Source organism: Microtus pennsylvanicus, chromosome 10, assembly GCF_037038515.1.
Source record: "Microtus pennsylvanicus isolate mMicPen1 chromosome 10, mMicPen1.hap1, whole genome shotgun sequence".
NCBI classification, from domain to species: domain Eukaryota; kingdom Metazoa; phylum Chordata; class Mammalia; order Rodentia; family Cricetidae; genus Microtus; species Microtus pennsylvanicus.
Genome location: NC_134588.1, coordinates 55,723,012 through 55,749,165, shown reverse-complemented (window position 1 = coordinate 55,749,165; position 26,154 = coordinate 55,723,012). Strand labels below are relative to the sequence as shown.

Here is a 26,154-nt window from a genome sequence, read left to right as displayed (position 1 = left end):
TCATTGTCTCTAAGACTTTATTTCTCAGATCTAATCTCTGAGGCTCCTCACTTAGATTTCCACTCTTAGTTCAGTCCCTTAAGTCCCTGCACTGAAATGTCCCCAGGGCACAGCAGTGGCCAGATTCCTTTGCTGTAGTCTATTCTACTCGCATACTTTCTACTTCACCAATTTAATCAACAACCACTTCTCCTGTGTCTTTGAAAGACAGAGCAGAGCAGAGATCTGACCACTTCAGACCTTCTCTTAGTGGCCGAGCAGTTCAAGTGTTCTTCTTGGTGAAGGCCGTTTTGTTCCTGGTGGGAAGCAATCCAGGTGTTCTTCTCAACTCAAGAGAATCCACAGGTATGTTTGCCATGTTTGCATATTTCCAGAAGCTACCTCTCCGAGCTTTTCCAAGAAAGATAGGAAGGAATGAGCAGCAAGTAAATATTTTGTGATGGGTCCTTTTATGTAAATAATATGATATTGTTTACACAGTCCATTAGCATAGGTATTTTTCTTATTTACCAGCAGTCTATCAGAGAGTGTTTTGGTTGTTGTTGTTGTTGTTGTTGTTGTTGTTGTTGTTGTTGGGAGGTGAGTCCAATAACTTTCCAGCAGCTGCTATTGTCACTGTTCTATGGCTGTGAACAACATGACCAAGGCAACTCTTTTTTTTTTTTAATTTAGTTTTCAAGACAGAATTTTTCTGTGTAGCTCTGGCTGTCCTGGAACTTACTCTGTAGACTGGCTGGCCTCATACTCACAGAGATCTGCCTACCTCTGCCTCCCTGAGTGCTGGAATTAAAGGCCTGTACCACTGCCACCCGGCCAAGGAAACTCTTATAAGAGAAAACATTTAATTGAGGGCTTGCTTACACTTTCAGAGTTTTGGTCCATTATTATCATGGCAGAAAGCATGGCAGCCTACAGGCAGTGGATGAGAACTACACCCTGATCCAAAAGAAGCGAGAGAGAGAGACACTCTGGGCTAGGCATGGGCTTTTGAAACCTCAAAGCCCACCCCAGTGGCATGCTTCCTCTAACAATGCCACTGCTCCTAATCCTTCTAATCTTTTCAAATAGTGCCACTCTCTGGTGACTGAACATTCATTTATATGGGCCTATGGTTCCATTCTTTGCAGTAATGAGGAGTGGTGGCAGGCTGAGCAGGCCTGTTTTTCATTCCGCCCGGCTCCCAGCTGCCCAGCTAGCTTATCCCCGAAATAATTACACAGAAACTGTATTCATTTAAACCTTGCCTGGCCCACTATCTCTAGCCTCTTATTGGCTAACTCTTACTTCTTTATTAACCCATTTGTATTAATGTGTATTATCACTTGACTGTGGCTTACTGGCATGAGTCTAACCAGCATCCATCCTTGGAGAGGAGAGCCATGGCGTCTGCCACACTGCCTTCTTCCTCCCAGCATTCTGTTCTGTCTATTCCACCCACCTAATTCTCTGCCCTATTAAAAGGGCAAGATAGTCTCTTTATTTAACCAATGAAAGTGGCACATAGGCAAAAGATCCTCCTACACCATTTCCCCTTTTTCTGTTTTTAAAAAAAGAAAGGCTTTAACTTTAACATAGTAAAATTACATATAGCAAAACAGTTATAAAGCAAGAATTACAGTTATAATATTTCTATCTATTTTATCTTTTATCATAACAAAGGAAAACTATAACTATAACTAACCATTTTTCAACTCTATCAAAGACTCCAGAAGGATATAATATTACCTAAGTTAATGAGAAATAAGCAACTTCCAAAACTCTAGAAATAACAGAGACATCTCGCTGCCTGGACAGTCACCTAAAGTTCTTTTGTACAGTCGGCCATCCATCTACGGCCTTCAGGCCAATAGTATCCAGCAGACTTTTCCATGAAACAGGACATTTCAAAGACTGTTCAGTCACTTTCTTTTGTATCCTGCAGAATGTCTTGTAGACTCTTTCATGAATCAGGAACCCCGAAGAATCATATCACCTTTAGGCAAGTTCAGCAGTCCTCTCTCTGTGAGTTTTTTATGTCCAATTTATGCAACAGTCCAAGCAAGTAGAGTTTCTTGCCCAAATGGCTATCAAACTCCATAAGGAGTCTCTTTGATGCCCATCTTCCTCTGAAAGTAGCTTTGTGCTGCCAGGAGCAGATGTGTCTCATTGTCATGAAAAGCCCTAAGTTATTAAAACATTAAATGCCATATTTTGTACACTTTGAAAGATATGAAGAATGCCTATCTAACTGAAATATATCTCTCGATATCGAGAAAATCTAACTGACTACAAGCTTGACTATTATTGATGATTATTCATTAACAACCTATATTTCCTAATTATATATTACATTTTTAAATGAACTGCACAATGACATTACCTTAATCAAGATCAGAAATACATATACATATAACAAAATTGACCTTAAATTTATGTCAACAAAGCAAAATTTATACCAATGTAAATTATTCATATTTTTATCATATCCACCCTTAAATGTAAAAGAACATTTATAAACAATATTTGGGAATATGGTCACAGTTATTTCTCTACAAAAGGCTTCATGCTGAATAGGGGCACTATGATTCAGGTCTTTCATGGTATAACCTGTCTGCTAAGTTCATCTTAGTCAGCAGTTGAGTGAAGTAATTTTTTGAGGGTATATATGGCAACTTTTCAGGAGGGTGGGGTCCATGAAACCATATTATTGGTCTGGAAGCAATCCACAGGTTCTCATCTTCTGTGAAAACAAAAGAAGAGCCTCTTTTCCAAAGCATCATATCCTTAGACTCAAATTCTGAAGTCATAATACCCTTATGATATCCATTCTGGTTTAGCTTGGCAGCCCATATAATGAAATGTCTTTCGGTATTTAGCTCCTTCACAGTCAAAAATTTTAAAGAAACCAAATAATACACAGAATCCAGGCTCTCTGTGAATTTTCCATTTTTACATGGCTTATTTTCTTTATTTTTATGACTATCTGTACTCTGTCTCTTTAAAGACTTTACTGCTTTTTTTTTAAAGCATTAACTTTCTATACTCTTTTTCTTCACTCTTCCAAGCCTACGTACTTTATATAACATTATGACCCATTTAGAGGTCTTTTATGTCTGAATATGTCCTATTGTGAATCTGTAATTCTTTACTGTCCAGGAACACTTTAGCTTTGTGGTATTAAAATGCTAAGCTCTTAAGGATCTAAGCTGTGATAATCAAATACAGGGATTGGCTGCTTGCCCCGCCCAGTCCAACATGGTGGAGCTGCTTGAGCCTCTGAGACACAGAATGCAATGTACATTAATACTGAGAGGATATAGGAGTCTCACTGGGTAAAATGTACTAACTAAACACAATAATAAAAACAAAAGCTGGATTTAATTGATCACTTGCTAGTAACACGTGGACTTCTGAACCCTTCCAACAAATACCAGTCATTTAACCTTCACAAAAACTCTAGTGATTTTCACCATCACCCCCATTCTCTTGATGAGAAAAGCAAGGTGCACAGAAGAGTGACAACTAGTCCAAGGTCACACAACTAAATAGAGGTAAGACCACTTTTTAAATCAAATAGCCCAATTCCAGAACCTGTAATGTTTAATCAACTATGATTCCACTTTCATCTCCAGAGTAAATAGGAGTATTTCTAACACTACATAGTTTGAGTCCTGTTGCGGGAGGTCCTCCCACTCCTCCAGCCTATCGTCGCTGAGATACCAGCCCCTTGGGGCGTGGTCTCTCTCCCTTTAAAAAAGCAGCCACTTCCCTCTCCTCGCTCTCTTCACTTCCTGCTCCGCCGGTGACTTGACTTCCTTCCTGGTTACGCAGAGGGCTGAAAGTGATCTGTAAGTTTTTTCCCCTTTAAATAAATATCACCCTATTAATCATAATCCCAAATTGGCATTGTTTGTGACTTACGCCTTCATTTGGCGCCCAACGTTTGGTTTTAGAACCTCTCCCGGCTCGCAGCCGCGAGTTCGGCTTGGCGGCCGGAAGTTCGGCTTGGCGGCCGCAAGTTCGGCTTGGCGGGCGCTTGTTCAGCTTGGCGGGAGCAGTTGCTTCCTCAGCCGCTGCCTGTGGATTTAAACTCCACAGGCCCGCGAAGTCTCTGCCCGCGTGATTTGCTCTTTTCTGAGTCGTTTTCAAATCTCCCTTGCAAGCACAGCTCTTAAGTGGCGCGAACCAGAGCACGTGGTTGCTGAAAGCTGCAACCCCTCAGGGTGACTCTGTCACGTGGAGGCATAAGCGGCTTCCAGGTTGCTCTTCCCTACCCCTGGATTCTGGTTTCTGGTTCCATCTCTGGAATTGATTTAATTACATTTACTTTGTTGAGCAACTTACATTTTCCAGTTTTTAACAAATACTAGGCGGACTCTGAAACAGGACCGTGTTTTCGTCGAGACTTGGCAACAGCGCCACCTGCTGGATAATAGGTAATATGGCAGTTCTCGTTTCCAACGCGAATTTTACTGTTCTGGTTACCAATACAATGGGTTATATCATGCAAGGTTTATATGACTATGGGGATAACTTAATTTACTGGTTACTAGGTTTCAGTATTTTTTTGCATATTCTATCATTTAGGAAGATCATGGCACTCCTAAGAACCATACAATCTTTACTAGAAACTCATGCAGGTCAGGAGATTAAGGATTCAAAAGAGACAATAATAAAAAGACTTGAAATGATTGAAGAAATGATTGGAGCTGGTGAACAGAGTAATAAGGCACAAGGACAGTATACAATGCCAACACCAGCTATTAGAACTGGCTTACCAAAGGTTTTAGCAGCATACCCTATACTTAATTCTGACAAAGCGTCAACTTCTAAAGGCTCAAAGGGAGTCAGAGAAGCTAGATGGACGCCAATAGCAATGAATGATCTAAAAGAAATTAAGCAAGCTATTGTTAATTTTGGCTTGCACTCTGCATACGTAAAGGAAATGATAAGGACTTGGGCTTCTAATGCTAGAGCTACCCCCCATGATTTCCATCAGTTAGTGTCTGCAGTTTTAGATAATGGACCTTCCTTGATGTTTGGAATTTATTTCAGAGAAGAATCCAAACATATGGAACAGCAAGGAAGAGCAAAAGGTATTGAGGTTTCCCAAGATCAAATTCTTGGTGCAGGAGAATATGCTGATCCACAGGTCCAAGCTCTTTATGATGATGAAGTACTGTGTCTATGTCACCAAGCAGCTTTAAATGCTTGGAATAGGATACAAGATCCAGCAAAAAGGGTTGAATCATATACCAGAATTAGGCAGGGACAGAGAGAACCCTTTATTGACTTTTTGCAAAGATTAATTAAGGCTCTGGACATAGGGGTAACAGACCCAGAAGCTAGACGAATACTTCTTGAATCTCTAGCTTTTGAGAATGCAAACATAGAATGCAAAAAGATAATTGGGCCTTTAAAGTCTAGATCAGCACCTATGGATGAATGGATTCAGCATACGATGAATGTTGAGACGTTTAGCTATAACGATGAATCTTGGGTAGGAGAAGCGATTTCCACAGCAATGAGGAGACATCAAACTGCCAGGTGTTTTAATTGTGGTAAATTAGGACATCTGAAAAGGGATTGCAGGCACAGAATTTCTAGGAATATTATCTCCTCTGGGAATGACAAAGATAGGAGACCTAGGCCTTCAGGTATATGTAGGAGATGCGGTAAAGGCCGACATTGGTCCAATGAATGCAGGTCAACAACAGACAAACAAGGCAACCCGATACCGTCGGGAAACTCCTTGAGGGGCCTCTCGCAGGCCCCCAAGCCAACAGTGGCCCAGTCATTCCCAGTCACAGTGGAGAACGTGCCTCACCAAGAAAATTAAAAGCTCCAATTTCTGCTGTAAAAAGTAATACTGGTCTAAATGATGAAATCCATGTGGAGGATGAGTCAAAAAACCCAGTTGGACAGAGTAAACGTATATTTTGGCAGACTTCTATTAATGATCAAAGACCAAAGCTAAGAGTCTGTATAAATGGCACTTTTATTGAAGGCTTATTAGACACAGGTGCGGATGTAAGTATCATTACCCCAGAATCTTGGCATCCGAATTGGCCTCTTCAAGAGGTAGATGTTCAGTTCCTGGGAATTGGAACCCTATCTCGTGTAAAACAAAGCACAAGATGGGTTGAATGCATAGGGCCCGAAGGGCAAATAGGAAGACTAAGGCCATATATAGCCAATATTGCCATAAATTTATGGGGCCGTGACCTGCTACAGCAATGGAATACCCAGATTAACATTCCTGTAGTTCCAGGAACTCATAATTCTGGGAAGTATATGATGAGGTATTATGGAAAAAGGTCACTAGCCATTCAGGCTGTACAAGAACATACAGCAAATACCAAACCTTTAGAGGTACCAACAGCCCTACCTTTAAAATGGCTAACTGAGAAGCCAATATGGATCAAACAGTGGCCTCTAGCTGAAGATAAACTACAGGCATTGGAACAGCTGGTGCAGGAGCAACTAGATGCTCACCACATTGAAGAATCAACCAGCCCTTGGAATTCTCCTGTGTTTGTTGTAAAAAAGAAATCTGGTAAATGGAGAATGGTGACAGATCTAAGAGCTGTCAACAAAGTAATTCAACCTATGGGCTCACTACAATCTGGAATTCCTTTGCCTTCTCTGTTACCAAAAGGATGGCCTCTTATAGTTATTGATTTGAAAGATTGTTTTTTCACTATACCGTTACAAGAAAAGGATAGAGAAAAATTTGCCTTTACAGTGCCTACTTATAATAATTCTCAGCCCAATAGGAGATATCAATGGACTGTCCTCCCACAGGGTATGCTCAATAGTCCTACACTGTGCCAATATTTTGTAAGTAAGCCATTGGAAATAATTCGTAAACAATTCCCCAAGTCCATTATTTATCATTACATGGATGACATCTTGTTATCTGATTCAAATAAAGATACTTTAGAAAGGATGTTTGAAGAAGTAAAGAAAGTCTTGCCTAGGTGGGGATTACAAATTGCCCCTGAAAAGATTCAAAGAGGAAACTCTATTAATTACCTAGGTTACAGAATAGGGTTAGAGAAAATTAAAACGCAAAAGGCACAAATTAGGAGAGACCGCTTAAAGACTCTTAATGACTTCCAAAGATTGTTAGGAGACATTTCCAGTCTACGACCAGATGTTGGGATAACACCTGATCTAATAGTTCATTTAAACAAAACCTTAGATGGTGATAAAGATTTGAATAGTCCAAGAGAACTGACAGCTGAAGCAGAAAAGGAACTGACAATGATTGAGGAAAAATTACAGGAGGCACATGTGGATAGGGTGAACCCAAATCTTAGCTGCATCCTAGTCATATTGCCTTCCAGAATTTCTCCTACAGGGATTCTAATGCAGAGGGAAGATATTATTTTAGAGTGGATATTTATACCTAATAAACCAAGTAAAAAATTAAAAACTTATGTGGAAAAAGTCTCTGAATTAATTATAAAAGGTAAGCTGAGACTTCGTCAACTAGCAGGTATAGACCCAGCAGAAATTATAGTGCCTTTTACTACAGAAGAAATAAAAAAGTTATGGGAAGACAATGAACCGTGGCAAAGAGCTTGTGCTAATTTTTTGGGAGAAATTAATAGCAACTATCCCAAAAGTGGTAGACTTAACCTCATAAAAAGAACTTCTTGGATTCTTCCTAGAATTGTACGTGATGCTCCAATAACTGGAGCCCGTACGTTCTATACTGATGCAAATAAATCAGGGAAAGCAGGTTACAAGTCAGATGATTTGAGTAAGGTGGAACAAAGCCCTTATAATTCTGTCCAGAAGGCAGAATTATATGCCATTCTTATGGTGCTAAGGGATTTTAAAGAACCTCTTAATATAGTTACAGATTCACAATATGCAGAAAGAGTTATCTTGCATATTGAAACCGCTGAATTTATACCAGATGACACAGAGTTGACTTCATTGTTTATCCAGGTACAAGACATAATCAGGAACAGGCTTTGTCCGATGTACATAACACACATCCGTTCCCATACAGGTCTGCCTGGTCCTCTAGCCCAAGGCAATGCTGAGATTGATCAATTATTGATTGGAAGTGTGTTGCAGGCCTCAGAATTTCATAAGAAGCATCATGTCAATAGTAAAGGCCTAAAGAAAGAATTTTCCATTACTTGGCAACAAGCTAAGGACATTATAAAGAGATGTCCTACTTGTTCTTTCTATAATCAAACACCGTTGCCTGCAGGGAGTAACCCAAAGGGCACTAAGAGAAATGAAATCTGGCAGATGGATGTGTTCCACTTTATGGAATTTGGTAAATTAAAATATGTACACCACACCATAGACACGTATTCAGGTTTTCAATGGGCTACTGCCCTGAGCTCAGAAAAGGCTGATTCAGTAATCACACATTTATTGGAAGTTATGGCCATCATGGGTATACCTGCACAAATAAAGACAGACAATGGTCCAGCATATGTATCTAAGAAAATGAAACGCTTTTTTGATTATTATAATATAAAACACATTACAGGTATACCAAATAATCCTACAGGTCAGGCAGTTATAGAAAGATCAAATCGTACTATAAAGGATATGCTGAACAAACAGAAAGGGACCGAAAATACCCCCAGAAATAGATTACATAATGCTTTATTAACCTTGAATTTTCTTAACGCTAATGAGAAAGGAACGACAGCAGCAGAAAGACATTGGATAATGGAAAAGTCTGCTGAACTAAATCAACCGATTTATTTCAAAGATGTGCTGACCTCTCAGTGGAAGCCAGGAGATGTGCTACGTTGGGGAAGGGGTTTTGCTCTTGTTTCCACAGGAGAAGAAAAATTGTGGATACCATCAAAATTAATAAAGTTTCGATTTGAAGAGGAGAAACCTCTTGGAAAGGAGAAATGACAACTTATCCACAATGATGATATTCATACAGGTGGTAAGAAAAACATATAGAATGGGGGCAGGGTTCTGTTCTTATCTCCACAGGAAAACACTCATCTTTGAGAAATTCAAGGGACCCTGGATGTTTGGATACTGACAGATGGAAAAATACCTGCCCGATAGGAAATATCAAGAAAACTGAATGGGTTGTGTAAGTAATATTAAACCATATTTCTAAATTTATAAAGCTGGTTTTGAAGTTGGACTCTGGCTCAGTCCCTCTCCAATTCCAAGCCTGTTAGTAAGAGAAAAACCCAGAGTTTCTGGAGTTTCTGTCTCATGTCAAGAGCCATGATGTGGGACAGAAAGAAATATGAGTTTAGAAAACATCTTTGCTTTTCTTCATATCTATCATACTTTTCATTGAATATATCTATCATGTCTTTCATTGAATATATATATATATGTCTATATGATTAATGCTTAAGTTTTTCATAATGAACAATGAGTTTTTCCTGAAGTGACATTTGAAGTTTCCAGGAAGAAGATGGGGCCCCATAACAACAACTCCACCTGGTTGATATGACGTCAGATACTGATAGCGCTACAACAAGACCTGCTTTGGGTACCAGCTGCACAAGACAGTTCCAACTTGGTTAGCTGAAATGGTGCACATCTTGTACAACATTCTGGCCAGACCTCCACAAAATACTCAGAGACTATTTGCAATTTTAAAAGACATTGATCTTGAAATTTAACCATCATTTTACTTTCACAGGATCCCCCAGAAAGAACGTCGCCCCTATGACAGCTGGAAGTAATTTTAGAGGACGACGTCCCCTCTCCCAGTAAAGTTTGCCCTTGGGTTTAGGGACATCATTTAGGGGTTGATTATAATTAGTATACGATTGAGGGTTGGGGGAGGAATTTTATAAGCTCAGGGATCATTTTGAAAAAAAAAAAAAAAAAGAGGGATGATGGGATAATAGATTTGTAATTGTGAGTTACTGTTGTTAGACAAATATATTGATATAGATTCTTGTATATTGATACAAAGTTAAATTGTATTGACTATTGTATGCATTCATGTTTCTACCTCTGTTTAAAACATTTTTTATGTATTGACATATATATATTGTATATATTTACCATATTGCAGTGTACATTTCTACCTCTGATTAAGATACTTATATAATGTTCGTGTATTGGTATATATTTACCCACTGCAATGTATATTTGTACATTGTTTATATTTGGAGGTCATTGTCCTCATTTGTTTCACAGTCGTTTATTGTCTTAGTCTTTAAGTTAGATAGATATTGAGAATTATATAGACTAATAGTCATCTAAGTTTGTCATTTATAATTAGACTAATCAGGTTCTTTAGATATATAGAGATTATACTCAGTATAGATAGATAATCTTCAACTTCTTCAAAGAGCTGTAGAAAATGGCCTTTAATCTAACTCAGAGTTTTGTGGTAGTGAGACACAATTGCTCCTGGCAACACCACTCTATTCCCGAGAGAATGTTGAGCACCAAAGACACTCCACCTGGAGCATTTCTTTTTGGCAGAACTGGCCTTGGGGCAAAGAAATGCCCATACCTCAACCACTGACAAAGATACAGAGCATGCATCAATGGATAAAACAGGGCTGTCTTATCCTGCCAAGACAGGGTAAGATAGTTTTGAAGGTTGCTTGCCTTTGAAAATGGTGTGTCAGTTATGTTAGGCCTTAGCCAAAGTTGGTTGCTTCAACGCTGCTAATGTGACTTTGGGTGATTGCCTAGGTAGCTAGTTGTCTCTGTGATTTGTTGCATGTTTTGGAAGTTGTTTTACTGAACTTCCTAATTACCCAGGTAACATTATTTCCCTTCTCAGATCTTTGATGGGGTTGAAGACTATATAAATGTAGTTACTTTCTCTCATGACTTGGCCAAGTTATTTATTATACAAGACCTAAGCTAGTTAGAATAGCATATTTGTACTTATTGTATATAATTTCATAGTAGGTTTAGAACTCTCTTATTTAAACAGAAGGGGGAGGTGTTGCGGGAGGTCCTCCCACTCCTCCAGCCTATCGTCGCTGAGATACCAGCCCCTTGGGGCGTGGTCTCTCTCCCTTTAAAAAAGCAGCCACTTCCCTCTCCTCGCTCTCTTCACTTCCTGCTCCGCCGGTGACTTGACTTCCTTCCTGGTTACGCAGAGGGCTGAAAGTGATCTGTAAGTTTTTTCCCCTTTAAATAAATATCACCCTATTAATCATAATCCCAAATTGGCATTGTTTGTGACTTACGCCTTCAGAGTCCTATGTCAAGTGTTCTATTCTTTCCTTAACCTTCATACAGAGCATACCATGGTCAAGAAAGTCGCAGTGATCGGAGCTGGCGTGAGTGGCCTGTCCTCTATCAAATGTTGCTTGGATGAAGACCTGGAACCCACCTGCTTTGAAAGAAGTGATGACTTCGGTGGACTATGGAAGTTTGCTGTGTGTAGTTCCCATCCTTCTAACCCAGTAATCATGACCCAGTCACATGCAGCTTCTGTTCACTTGATGATCAAAAAAGAAAGAACTCACTGCATCAAGCTAAATGTGTGTGTGGTGCCATGAGAAACCCTGTGTGGGATGTTGTCTGAGATGTAAGGAAACTTAGAAATTGGCAAAGTATAGTCAAGGACCTAGAAAAAGAGTGAAATTTGTTATCATTATAATATCAACATAGTTTGTGATGGTTTCTGGACTTGTACTTTCTAAAGGTTGCAGAGTGTCACATCCTGCAAGCTGGAAAGTCTTGGTGAAGAAGGAGAGGATTACACACTTGTGAGGATGAAGTTGGAGCAAAGTAGTAGTGCCCCAACTCCCAGACACTGTTCAGATCTTATGGAGGGATCATTCATTCAGAATGTATTCATCATGATGCTCTGCTAGGATACAATGGTGCACAAAACAGGCAGAGTCCCTCATCACCCTCCACATAGTCGAGAAAGAGAACAGACACAGTAAAGAGGTTCTTGTAATGCATGCTAATTATACTTCCACTACAGGAAACTTCCAAGGATGGAATGACCAGAGTTTACAGGTCACTAGTGACAAATGTCTGCAAGGAAATGTCATCTTACAGTGACTTCCCATACCAAGAAGATTACCCCAATTTCATGGAGCACAAGAAATTCTGGGAGTATCTCAGGAAATTTGCCGAGCACTTTGACCTCCTGAAATATATCCGGTTTAAGGTAAGATGGCTTGGGTTATGGAAAGTTCATGAATGGAAGTTGGCCTAGTTAGTAATCTAATGGAAATGAGATGACCAAATAATTTTTTCTTTTATTTTTCTCTTGATAGGAATTAGATAGGTAATTTCCTCTCTATTCCTTACTTAGATCATTAAAATACTGAATTTCCTGATTCTTTCTCTAAATGTCAAACTCCTTGTCTTAGGGTTTCTATTGCTGTGAAGAGACACCATGACAATGGCAACTCTTTCAAAGGAAAACATTCCATTGGAACTAGCTTACAGTTTCAGAGGATTTGTCCATTATCATCACAGTGGACCATGGGGGGACATGGTGGCGTGCAGGCAGACATGGTGATAGACATGGAGATGAGAGGTCTACATTTTGATCCACAGACCACAGGAGACTATGTGCCATACTGGGCAGAGCTTGAGCATAAAAGTCCACCTCCACAATGACACACTTCCTCCAACAAAGCCCCACCTACTCCACCAAGACCCCACCTCCTAATAGTGCCACTCCCTATGGGCCAGGCATTCAAACACAAGTCTGTGGACCATTCCTTTTCAAACTACCACAGTTGCATTTAGGATAAAACTTAGAATGTTTTCCTGAGAATAAAGTAATGATTCTATTTAAGAAACCCAATGGGAAGAAGTGACTACAACCCTCAACACAGAAAGTATGGTGGAGGAGAGTTTGCTTTCCTGGCTTTCCCCAACACATCAGCAATTATGACTCATTTTCTTCTCACCAATAAAAAGTCCTGATTTTTCTTTTCAATGAGGGGATACAATTGTTCTAAGTCCTGATCCATTTAGGAGCACCTTTGAGAGCATACACGGTGCTTAATTTATCTAAGAATGAGATAACTGATACTTACAAACCTTGTTTATATCATGTTACTCTACTCAAAATAGTAGATGAATAGTTATACCAGTCACCGTGTGAGAGTCAAAGGCAGTGTTTGTCTTTTGCTTATAGACCACTGTGTGCAGTGTAACACAACGCCCAGACTTCTCTGAAACCGGCCAGTGGGATGTTGTCACAGAGACAGAGGGCAAACAACACAGCGCTGTATTTGATGCTATTATGGTTTGTACTGGGCATTTCATGAGCCCCCGTTTACCTCTGGAATCCTTCCCTGGTGAGTCAGTTCTACCTGAGTCCATCAATACTCTTTTGGGTTCTTTTAGAGAAAAGATGGCTTGCTCATAATTGAAAATACTTCAGCAGGCTTATAGACAATGTCATATTTATTTATATTTACTTAGGAATTACAGGCACAAAAATATTCTGAGTGGAAAAAGTCCTGCTTTGTGTATAGTTTTACTATTTATGTACTAATATAAACACTGTGATTGAAGCCTTATCATACATGTCCACTTCAATATAGTGATCAACTAAAACATAAAATATCAGATCTCTCATTTTTAAGAAGTTTTAATTTGGAGAGGTCATTTGAATCAAGACTGGTATATGATTCAAAAACTTAAAGTAAGAGAATGCAGAAGCTGGACAGGTACTTTTTTAAATGAAACAAACCAGAAATCATATATTTAAATGAATAAATACGCTCTTTAATATTGCCTATTACACCTCTCCAATCAGGACGTTTGAAATCTCCTTTGAAAAAAGTTGGGCACAGTCTTTTTAACATTTTTATAATTGGTAAACCTTTGTCTTTGAGGTCCTAATCAGTTATCTAGAAAGCTGACAGCTACTCAAATTCAGATGTGATAAATAAAAGTTAGGGAAGTGGGGATTACTAAAATGTAATAAAACTTATCCTAGTCTGCGTTTTCTTACTGACCCTGAAGGAGATTAGTAAGTCAAGTTTTCTTTTCTTCTGTTATTTTTTATATGTGTTTGTGATCACAATATTTGTAGTGTGGCGTACGCACGTGTGTACAGGTGCCTGTGTGCAGATGCACAAAGGTGAAAGGAAGATGTTGGGTTCTCTGCTCTATAACTCTCTAGCTTATTCCTTTGAGATAGAGTCTCTTGCTGGCCCTTCTGCTAGGCTGATAACCAGCAAACCCCAGAAAGCATCCTGTCTTCACCTCCAACAGCATCTGGGTTCCAGGCATGAATAAGGTCACACCCAGCTTTCTACATGGAATCTACTAGAATCCAAACTCAGGTCGTCGTGGTTACATAACAAGCACTCTTACTCATTGAGCCATCTCTTGAAAATATTATTTTAAAAATTAATCACAAATAAATGGAATATTTTATTCAAAACGTATGGATAGGAATCAAGTGAGAATTCAACCCATAATTTCTCAAGAAGCAATATTCTAAATGCTATCTGGGTTTGAACTCAGGGATTGAACTCAAATGGATCATCAGGTTTGATGGCTTATCCCCTAACCCACTGTACCCTCCAATGACACCTAATCAATGTTTTTATGTTTCCTCTTTGAATAAATTTATTCCAGGCTATTTGTTGTAGCTATTATAGATGGAATTATTTTAATTATCTTTATGTCAGATCATTTCCCATTGATATACAACAATAATACTGATTTTTGTATGTTGGCTTAGTATTCTATACTTTTGCTTAATTAATGAGTCTTACAGGAGTTTGAGGGGAATCTATGGCATTTTCTGTATATAAAATCATCTATGCCAATAATGAAAATGTCCTTCTTTCCAAACTGAATGTTCTTCTTCCTTCTCCTCCTTTATTGCTCTAGCTAGGATTCCAGAAGCACACTAAAAAGTAGTAATCACAGGCACTTGTGCTCTGCCCCAGATGTAAGGGATGCTTTCAACCTTCTCCCCATTTGATATGATATTACCCATGGGCTGATTTTGCACAACCATTATTATGTACATGTGTATTCACCGTGTTCACACCACAGTGTCCATACAGAGCCAGAGGACAATCTGTAAAAGTCTGTTCTCTTCTTCCACCATTTGGCTACTGTAAATCAAACTCAGGTTGTCAGGCTTAACAACAAGTACCTTTACCCATCTTAAACCCTCTCTACAGCAGTTATCAGTATTTTTAACAAGGCAGGTTGTAAGAGATCTATATTTGGGTTCACCAAATTGCCAAAAGACTTGTTCTTCATGTCTTCTTCCTTGAGTAGTGATACATCAACGTGTGTCTGTCCCTAGGATTTCCCTATCATTGTGTACTGCAGAATTATAGCTGAAATATTTCAGGTAATTTCATCCTTCCCTTGCCTCAGGGATCCATACCTTTAAAGGACAGATCCTACACAGCCAAGAGTACAAGATTCCGGATGCCTTTCAGGGCAAGCGCATCGTGGTGGTTGGTCTTGGGAACTCTGGAGGAGACATCGCAGTGGAGCTCAGTAGAATAGCAGCCCAGGTACACTATTTCTAAGTCAGTGTCTCTGCCCTTATCAGCATGAACAGTGGCTCAGAGAGGTTATCAAGACCATAAACACCTTCCTGATTGGTAAATTATGCTGGCATGAGGGAAATGAGGAAAAGACCCAAAGCCATTCTTGGTCTGCCATGTCAGGAGACACACATTACAGAAGCTGACTGTGTTCAATAGACTGCAGGAAAAACCAAGTGGATGAAATAGGATCTCACTATGCAACCTCATTAAACGTTAATTAATTTCTGGCTTCAGAATCCCAAAGTCTGGCATTACAGGCAACCAACACCTATTCATCTTTATTTTACATGAACCTTCTGTAATTCTATCAAAACTCCATGTTAGAACCCAATGGTAAGGTTGTTTGTCAAATGTTTTTGTATTAAGGTTTCTATTGCTGTGAAGAGACACCATGACCACAGCAACTCTTATTAAAAAATATTTTAAATGTATTTATTATATGTTTAATGCATACACAAACTAGAAATGTTGATTCAATTTTCTTTTTTTATTCATTTTACATATCAACCACAGTTCCCCCTTTCACCCCTACTTCTACTTACCTTCCGACCTCCACCCCCAATTCACCCCACTCCCACTCCTCCCAAAGGGTAAGACCTCCAATGGGCAGTTAACAAAGCCTGACACATTAAGTTGTGACAGGACTAAGACCCTCCCCCCTACATCAAGGATGAGCAAGGCATCCCACCATAAAGAATGGGCTCCAAAAAGCCAGCTCATGAACCAGGAATATATCCTGGTCCTAGGAGCAGGGAGCCCTCAAACAGACCAAGCTACACAACTGCCTCTCACATAAAAAGGCCTAGTTCAGCCCCATGCAGGTACCACATGTCATTCTAGTATTCCTGAGTTCCTATGAGCTTGGTTTAGCTGTCCCTGTAGATTTCCCTATCATAATATTGACCCCCCCCCTTGCTCATATAATCCCTCCTTCCTTTCTTCTACTGGATTCCCAGAGCTTGGCCTGGTGCTAGAAATACTGAACAACTCACAAGTTAGAGATCTAGTTCACATGCGTGTATTAGAGGAAATCTATTAGATCTCAAAGAATAAGTTTATATTTAATTTGGTTACAATTGCTTTTTTAAACCTCTTAATTCTCTATTATTCACATTTTTTTTTAAAAAAATCCAGATCAGAGCCTGCAGAGCTAGCCTATTCACACAAATAAATACTTGCCACAAAAACATCGGGATCAGAGTTGCATCCTCACAGACCCCATGAAAAGCCAGCCTGTGTGTACTTCTGGGGAAGCAGATTCCTGGGGCTCACTGGTCAGACAGCCTCAGCTGATATTTGAACCCCAGGTGCAAGTGAAAGATCTTGACTCAAAAAAAAAACCTGAGACATGGCACCAGAGGCTCACCTCTGGTCTCTGCACATATGTACATACACACTCACACATATCCGCACCCATGTAGACCACAAACACACATAGCCAGACAAGCATATGATACCTACAAATATTACAACTATTTTCATAATTCTACAAATAATAAAATGAAGATACTACAAATCAAGTGATGTGTTTTAGGGTAATAATATAGCAAGAATAAATATGGTCATATGGTCATCTGTGTTAGAAAACCAGAATATAATTTGAAACATATCAAGGAAAAAGTACTTCGAGGTGTTTGATATGTGTTTATCCTTCTTGTTCTTCTTTCCAGGTGTTTCTCAGCACTAGAAGTGGTGCCTGGGTTCTAAGCCGCTCTTCAGGTGGTGGCTACCCTTTCAATATGATGCTCACAAGAAGATGTAATAATTTTATTGCACGCGTTCTGCCTTCATGTTTTATAAACTGGCGTAAACAGAAGCAACTTAACCATGAGAATTATGGATTAAGCGTTACAAAAGGGTACTTAAGTTTTCATTTCATGGAAAACCTTCGGTTCATTTTCACCATTTTTACTAATATATGCAAAGTTCACATGTCAGTAGAGTTCCATACATGCCTAGAGCATCTGCTATTCAAAGACGACCTCCTCTTTTTCTCCATCCTTCTTCTCTCTGATATCTTCCCCACCTCTAGTAGCCACTATTCTGATTTTAGCTTCCACATATGGGAATGAAAGTGCAACAAGTTACCTTTTTGTTTTAAGTACTTTATGTAACATACTCTTGAGGTCTCTCACCTTTTCTGAGCTGAAAGAGTTCACTTTTCTTTAGGTTAAAAATACTCTGGGGTATGTGTGTATGTGTGGTGTGACACTTTTATTCATGCATTTGTTGGTGATTATTGAGGCTGACTATACCTTAGCTATTGTGAATAATGCCACAGTTAAAACAGGCCCTGCAGGCATCTCTTTGGAATGATGGTTTTATTAATTTTGGATTTATACGCAGAAGTGAGATAGACAGATGCTATCTAGGCTTGGTTTTCTTGTTGTTTGGTTAGTTTTTGGTGGTGGTGGTATTGGAACCTCTCTAGGCTCTTTTTCGTTTTGGATGGAGCAGAGTCTACATTCCCACAAAGAGTGCGAGTATTCCTTTTTTTCCATATCTTCACCCACGTGTTTTCAGAAAAACAATAGCCATTCTAACTGGAGCGAGCGAGCATCTCATTGTGAGTCTCATTGGGATTTCTGATGGGGAGTTTTAAGTCAGAATTCCTCATTCTGTATTATCCAGATCTTTACATGTTCCATAACTACACTGTCTTACACGGCACTGTCTTAGTTCCTCCTGCTACGAGGTTATTTCCCAGGGACACTGCCCATAAAGCTCCACAGCAATTCTTGAACCAGGTGTATTCTCTGTTTAGTAACAACAATGGTAAAGTCACAATGTGATAATAAAGGTAAGGATTAAAATTTCATTTCCAACTTGAAAGGAAATTTGATTTGGCTTTGAGGCCTCTTGAAAGTGCTCCACCCAGAAATGCAGTGTGCACAGCATCAGTGACCACAGACGGTTGACTCTCGATGTGTGTGAGGATAAATGTCTGGTCAGACTATGGTTAGAGGTGGGAATTGCTGAAATAACTCCAGAAACCGGGAGTTCCTGACATAATATTTCTTAATATATTACTCTATAGAATTATATATTGGGAAGGAAAAAACTTTCAATTCATGTGATATCATTAAATGTGATTATAATATATGCCTAACTCAAATATTCTTCAGGAACATCTATTTTAAAGTATAAGGAAAGCAAGTGGCCGATGACATTGTGACCTCTGTCAGTTTTATAAAGACCATGTGTCTGATGTGATTACATATTGATGAAATTAGCCATCGTATAAATAGGTTAATAGTTTTTATTTTACACAAATAGTTTCCTACTGATTTCCTCTTGACCTAATATAACTTTGGGGGGCCTGGGTGATAAGGAAACCCAAGCTGATCATAAAATCTTCAGTTGTATATTCTACATTTATACTTTAAGCGTTTCTGTGCTATGGGTATAGCTCAGTGGTAAACCACTTGCCTGGCATATGTGAGGCCCTTGTTCAGTCTTCTAAGAGGAAAAGGAAAAAAACAGAAGAAAAAGAAACAAAAGACTGCTCTAGAAGTGAATTCCAGTGGATCCAGTTAAAAGAAAGTGCTGGTTCACTGCCTGGGGGTAAAGTCCCCTGATGTCAAAACTGAGAACCCAGGTCCAGTCCTAAGAACACACAGGAGAGAGAACCCAGTCCCTGCAAATGCCCCCTCGTGTGTGTGTGTGTGTGTGTGTGTGTGTGTGTGTGTGTGTCTGTGTGTCTGTGTGTGTCTGTGTGTGTCTGTGTGTGTCTGTCTGTGTCTGTCTGTGTCTGTGTGTCTGTGTCTGTGTGTCTGTGTGTATAAAATTGCAAATAGAGTTCGGAAAGACAATTTCCACATGCTTTCTACAAAGAGCAAGGAAACAGCATGTTTTATAAACACAGTTATTGTTTATCAGATTGCCAACTTCATATTAGACACTGGTCAACTCACTTCCTTGACTTGGCAGATAATTTAAAACTGACTGAAGAAATCATTTGCTAAGGTCCCTTGTAGGTAACTATAGTGAATATGTTTCTCCTTGGTTAAAGGAAAGAATCAAAATTTATCGTGAATGATGAGCTACCAAGCTGCATCCTCTGTGGGAAAGTCACTATGAAAACTGGCATCAAGGATTTTACAGAATCCTCTGTCATCTTTGAAGATGGGACAACAGAAGTCAACATTGATGCAGTGATCTTCTGTACAGGATACGAATTTTCTTTTCCCTTTTTCGAAGAACCTCTCAAAAGCCTTTGTACAAAGATCAATCTATACAAGCGAGTCTTTCCCCCAAATTTGGAGAGAACAACATTAGCCATTATTGGCGTGATCACCCTTACAGGGTCTGTCTTAGCTGGCACAGAGCTCCAGGCACGATGGGCTACAAGAGTATTCAAAGGTATGTTTGCTCTATTTAAACACAAATGCATCAACCGAATCTTAAAGTTACTGCCCTGCCATTTACCTGGTCAAACAGACATGAGCTAAAGTAATACAAAATACTAGATGCTAACTAACGAGCAATTAATCATATATGAGTGCTACATTATATGTGATGTGTCTATGTCATTCCATCCGATTGAAGGTAAGCTATGCTGATTCTGTGGATGCAATGAAGTTACACAACAGAGCTGATCAAATATTTTAGATTAACTGAAGTTTGAAGATTCCGTTCTACTCTAGATCAGTCTTGCCTTTTGGCACTAAAAGCGAAATATTATATTGCTTCCAAAGAATGACATTGAAATAATACATCCTGCAATGAAATTCGAGGTCTCGAGAGAGTGGCTATCAGGTGGAGTAGAGCAGAGATGCTGAACCACACTGCAGCCTGCAGCGTAAGCTGTTCTCTCAGTCCCAAAGACCTCCAAGCAGGGATGGAAAGATCCTTGGCTTCACCACAGAAAGAACTTCAGGATGAGCCAGTATGAAGCAGGCCTGGAGTTTACCAAACAAGGCTCTTGACAACAAAGTAATGTCACACATCTGGCTTTTCAAAAAAATAACTTTCACAGCAACTGTTAAATGTGCGGGAATTCTTGCTTCTGATCTGGTGAAAGGATTCAACCAGATCCCATGCCCACATTATTTTCCCTGTCTGTCTATCTTGTCTCGTAACTGTTCACACATGCTTATAAAAAATTTTGATCATGGGCATTACTTCTTGTCTGTTATTGCTCCAAGAAGCTAAATGTCATGGAGATGCAGCTTGTGGGGTCCAGTCCCAGATCAAACTTATTAGCTTTGTAAAGATCTCTTGAGAGCTCAGGTCTTTCATCTATATAGTATTTTTTAAGGATTTTTTTTAATGCGTACTTTTTAAAAAGGCAATTAGCAGAGCACTTGACGCACCTTGAAAGTTCACCAGGCAATAACTGTAGCTCTTACTATTGGCATCTTATCCCACCAGTTAAGTGGCAAGCATTTTAAAGAACTCCTGCTGTGTTGTTTTTGAATATAAACAGCATTCACATTGGGACCAAACAGATAACCTTAATAAACAAACACAGTCACAAGTAATGTCACACTGTAATTGCAATAGACACCAACCTGCATTGAAAACCCATGCTTGGGGTTGAAGCATTAACTCAGAGGCTAAGAAAACTGAATGTTCTTGCAAAAAGAAATGCAGGTTCAGTTCCCAATACATATATGGCAACTTATGACAAATTTCAAGAGATCCAGCACATACATATAGGCAGACTCTCATACACATAAAATAACAAGTATTTTTAAGGTAGTCTGTGCTCCCTTAAGTTAATAAATATTCAATTTGTATCTATTTATTTGACTCTGTAGGTGGCTCTGTTTAATATGTGTTTTGTAGTGCTGGAGTTGAACACAGAGCCTTGCATGTGCCCGGCAAACAATCTACCACTGGGCTTCATTCTCAAATGTTATTTATTTAATGATTGATACGAGCTTTTACTACAATTTTCAAACTGCCTTGAACTTGTGATCCTCCTGCTTCAGACTTTGAGCAACTCAAATCACAAGCCTGTACCACAAGGCCTGACTACAAAAGTCCTATTTGAATGGAAGGAGAGGATAAGACAAGCTTATGAGATCCTTATATTGCAGGAAAGGAATCACAAGCGTTCATTAAATTATCAAAAATTTGTATTTCTTAAAAGACAATTAAAGTCCTTTCACAGCACTATCCAAAAAGTTTGGATAAGGGGAGACCCTTTAGTACCTAGTGTTGTTGGTGCACAATGAGCTGTAAAATATTTATTCAGATGATACAGCTGGCAAGACACAATTGGATTGGCTCACACCACATGAGTAATTGCGCAGTCCACAGGAGAGCTTCTAACAAGCAGCTCAGCAAATAGTCCTGCTCATTTTTGACAAGATAACAAAACCCTGGCAGAAAACCCAGCACAGAGATGTGTCAGACCTTACTCTGAGGATACAACACACCTTAGGGTTGACATTGGGTACCAGGCAGGCAGGACTGTCCAGAATAGGAGGATAGATGGGGTGGATTACCAAGATCACTAGTAGTCTGAGGCCAGATAGGAAAGCTGGGGTTGGGAAATAGCTAAGGGCAAAGTTCCTTACATAAAGTAGGTCAGGATAAAGCTCCAAAAAACCAAAGGGACAGAATGAGATTTTAGATGCTGGGAGCTGGGCTGCTAGTGAGAGAAAGGTCACATTCCATGAGAATAGGCTAAAATTAAGATGAGCAGGGTCAGGGTTCAAGGTTTGCAACTGTCCTAAGAAGGAGGCTTATCACCTCTCGAGAAGCGGTGACACCTAGGAGGATGTAGCCGATAAATAAGGCAGACTAATGTCCATGTCAACTCTATTCAAAGCCTCAGACACGTTATACTCTGAGGGTTAAGAAAGGTCACATGTGCCTGACTGTACTGGCACAAACCTTTAATCCCAGAACTCAAGAGCTAGAGGTAGGCAAAACTCCAAGTTTGAGGCTGGTCTGGTCTACAGAGCGAGTTCCAGGACAACCAAGCTACTCAGAAAAAGCATGTTTCAAAAACCAAGACAAAGAGAGAGAGAGAGAGAGAGGGCTCAAAAGAGAGTGAAAGAAAGGTCATATGAATTAGTTCTCACGAGTTCAATCTGTATACAATCACAAGGACCAGCCATAGGTGGCAGAAAAAGAAAAAGAAAAAAGAAAAAAAAGGAAACAAAACTTTTTTCCCATAGAGCATATAAAGGATTATTTAAACATTTAACTGAAGCAACAATGGATAATCTGAAGCAAGCTCACCCCTATCCGCTACACCTGGGAAGAGCATGAAAACATATTACAGAACAATTCCATGCCTTGAAGAAACTAAGGTCATGAGACGCTGGTTCTCTTTAGTGTCTCACAAGAACTCAGTTTCCTAGTTACCCTAAATTCCTGGATCACGTCACAGCAGAGATGGTCCTCACAGCATGCCAGAGAAAGCACCTCTGAGGCTGAGCACTGCCCACACAGGAGACTTCCCAATAAGAAAACTACCTCCTCTAACACAGTTACAGAAGTGGGGCTCTAAATGTCAGCCTTTAAACAACAAATGTCTTGAACACACGCACACACATACACAAGAACCACACAGGAATGTTACACAATGGAATATAGGTTTGTTAAGAGGGAGAAGCAGGAACGTGAAAGTGGGTATGGAAGAACTCCAGCAACTGCTGGAGCAGACGGGATGTCTGGTGTAGGCAGCACAGCTGAGCATTAAGCCCCCAGACACTTCTCTGAGAACAAGGCAATGAAGGTCCCTAGTTTATGGGATTTCACATCCAGGAAGTTCCCTGTGTAGTATAGTTGCACACCAAACTCCAAGGCAGGAGCAGAGAAAAGCCAGAAATGAGAGGATGCAGAACTTAAGAAGAAGAAAAGCTAATGTCTTTCCTGTTGCTTCTGGTCTTGCTCACAGGGCTCTGTAACATCCCTCCATCCCAGAAACTGATGGCAGAAGCCACGAAAAAGGAGCAGCTCATTAAAAGGTATGAAGAAGGGTAGAGCTCGCTGTGGGAAAACATTAGGAAGTCCTATGCAACTACCTGTGGCTCGTGCCTCGGACCCTGTCTATCTGCCTCCCTTTCACAGGAAATCCAGTCTGTACCCATTTACTCCTCATGTCGCAAGATGTGTTTGTCTAATCTTCCACACTCCTTAAACTCGATGAGCACCAAAATTCAATCTCACTCCCAGATGGCTTCATCCTGGCCTGTGCTGTCTGCATATAAACTTTTTTGTGGTGTTTTCTAGGCTGGGCTTCAGCTCCTGAATACAAGTAATGCTCACCCCTCAGCCCCCACAGTAGCTGGGACTATTCCTTTCCTTGTCTATATATAAAATGCTTTCTGATCCTGTTCACTCAATGACAACATCTTGTTTGGACAGACACGACTTAAGCCTCATGTCATGCTCAAACTTACCAAGCTTTTTTTGTAATTGCTTTTCTTTCTATTTTCTATAACAAATTTGCCTTAACCAATATACTTGCTAAATAAACACCCCTTCGCTCATTCTTATCAACATAGAAAAGCATTCCATTCCCAAACTAAAGTTTGATCTATCATAACAGTAAGAAAATGGTAGAGTGAGGAATAAATCTTATAACTCAGGAAATGTAGACCAGGGCGTGGTTGACTAATATTACTTCTGTTTTGCCCATAGGGGTGTAATTAACGATCCTAGAGAAGACGTACTTGACTTCATTACCTACCTGGATGAGATCGCTCAGTGCATAGGCGCAAAACCCAACATCCCACTTCTGTTCCTCACAGATCCAAGACTAGCCTGGGAAGTTTATTTTGGACCATGTTCCCCTTACCAATACCGCCTAATGGGTCCTGGGAAATGGGATGGAGCCAGAAATGCCATCCTGACCCAGTGGGACAGGACCATAAAACCACTGAAAACTCGGACTCTTCCTAAGTCCCCTGAGGCTGCCACTCTGTCACGTTCCTTAAAAGTTTGGGTGGTACCTCTCCTACTTGCCTCTCTTATACTTTTCTATAAATCTTCACTTTTTCCTAAGTTGCTGCAACACAAATTGCAAGGAAGAGTTTTCCCTAGCCGTGTACTATGGTACATCCCCCAGAATCCATGAGTTGGTGCCCACTGTGACATTGGAGGAAGTATCTGGGGCACCCTCATAAACAGACTGGTTCTGCTCTCAAATACTGGGTCAGTTTTCATAGGTTGTATCATCAAAGTGCAAGGCTGCCTCTTGTTTTATCAGATTTCTGTGCATTTATTTGCCCTTCAACCTTCTACCATGTAAGGACACAGTACAAATCTCTCACCAAAAGCTGCCACTATGGCCTTGAAACCTGGGACCTCACAAATCATGAGAAAATAAAATTCGTTTATTTTACCCATTTCACGTATTCTGTTGTGGTAATGGAATGTGACCTGAGATACCTAGTTCCTGGTTGCTGAGGTTTGATATCAGTGGTTGTGAGGGCTGCATCAAGTCACGACAGTTCCACCTCACGTGTCTGTGTATGCCTCCTGTCTTTCCCATCGTATCTTCTAAGTTCATTTCCGGGCATCTCTTCCCAAAATTCCAGGACTTTCTATTTGGTCTCAGTACTTTCGTTCGCATGAATAAAATGCAGAGTCTGTCCCTTTTTCTAATGTTGTTCTAAACGAACCTGTGATTACTATTTCTAACAAAGTCCTGCTAGAAACAAGATGGAACTCAAATTGGCTTCTTTGGGAGTTCTTGTATTTATTTTTATTATGGTGGATATGTGTGTGTACATAACATGGAAGGGACATAGGTGTGCCATGGCACATGTGATGTAGACAATGGAAAGCTTGGCACACTGGGTCACCTCCTTCATTTTTGTGGGTTCGAGAGATGGAATGTAGTATGCCAGGCTTTCAATGTAAGTGCCTTGACCTGCTGAGCCATCTCACCAGCCTGTGAAGTTTTAATATAGAGATCAAGCTAAAAGATGTGGGCAGTGGAGGGAAATTGTGATGCAATACCTACCCCCCGAGACTGGCAACAATGAGTTAACTTTCCTGGAACCTAAAGAAGTCAAGGAAGAAAGCAATGACTAAAATGAAAAAAGTCTCCATGGAAAGAGGCATCTAACACTTGCAGTAAGTACCCTTTAGCCAGGCCATAAGGGCAAAACATGATGACTCCAAAAAATCAAAACCTGAGGGAATAAATTCTCTTTCGCTAATCAATCCCTTGGCGCTATTCCCCAGTGGCTGAATCCAACAAAAATCCAGAGGGCATGTCCTCCAACTGATATTGTTTAACAGTCTCCTATGCTTATCTTGCTGTGTGTGAAGTTTTCAGAAATTCCCAGACTCAGAGGATCACCTGTAGGGTCAAAGAGCCAATGGGAGCAGGAAACCAACCAATCCCTGAGCACCCTGACTCTGAACCCAGAGCCAGTGAAAGAAACACACCCTGGATCTGAGGTCTGAGCCAGGGAAAGAAACACCATTAGCCCTGAACCCAGACCCAAAGAAACATGCCCTGACTCTGAAACCATTACCAAAGAAACACACTTTGTTCCGGGAATCAGAATCAGTGAAAGAAATATGCCCTGATCCTAAGATGAGAGCCAAAGGCTAAAAAGGACCAGTGAAAAAAACACAGTTTGACTCTGAAATCAGAGCCTTCTCTGCCCTTGACCAACTAAACTAACCAGTCACTGAGCATGGAAAACTATTCAATCCCTCTTCATCCAAAGAAGAGAGAGGGGAAAGCTCTGCCCCTAAGAAGCTC

The 26,154-nt window shown here is 40.1% G+C and overlaps 2 protein-coding genes across 2 annotated transcripts in view; both read left to right on the top strand.

Annotated features, from left to right (window-relative positions):
* The window catches only part of Fmo4 (flavin containing dimethylaniline monoxygenase 4), a 56,185-nt gene that overhangs the window by 1,363 nt on the left and 28,668 nt on the right, over positions 1-26,154 (top strand). The window contains exon 2 of the mRNA XM_075987462.1: positions 208-345. The gene's annotated coding sequence lies outside the window, so the exon portion shown is untranslated. The remainder of the gene's footprint in view (positions 1-207; positions 346-26,154) is intronic.
* LOC142858282 (dimethylaniline monooxygenase [N-oxide-forming] 4-like) lies at positions 11,214-24,700 on the top strand. Its single transcript, XM_075987461.1, has 8 exons — positions 11,214-11,345; positions 11,903-12,091; positions 13,076-13,238; positions 15,292-15,434; positions 17,141-17,328; positions 19,483-19,832; positions 23,329-23,398; positions 24,075-24,700. Exons 1-8 carry the CDS (start codon positions 11,214-11,216, stop codon positions 24,508-24,510), a joined length of 1,671 nt encoding a protein of 556 aa, XP_075843576.1. The 3' UTR covers positions 24,511-24,700.

Bases quoted from the DNA above. Each gene is read 5' to 3' on its own strand.
- LOC142858282 (XM_075987461.1), top strand. From the start codon at position 11,214: ATGGTCAAGAAAGTCGCAGTGATCGGAGCTGGCGTGAGTGGCCTGTCC. The intron at 13,239-15,291 runs GTGAGTCAGTTC...CCCTTGCCTCAG, and splicing joins ACCTCTGGAATCCTTCCCTG to GGATCCATACCTTTAAAGGA. The intron at 19,833-23,328 runs GTATGTTTGCTC...TCTTGCTCACAG, and splicing joins GGCTACAAGAGTATTCAAAG to GGCTCTGTAACATCCCTCCA.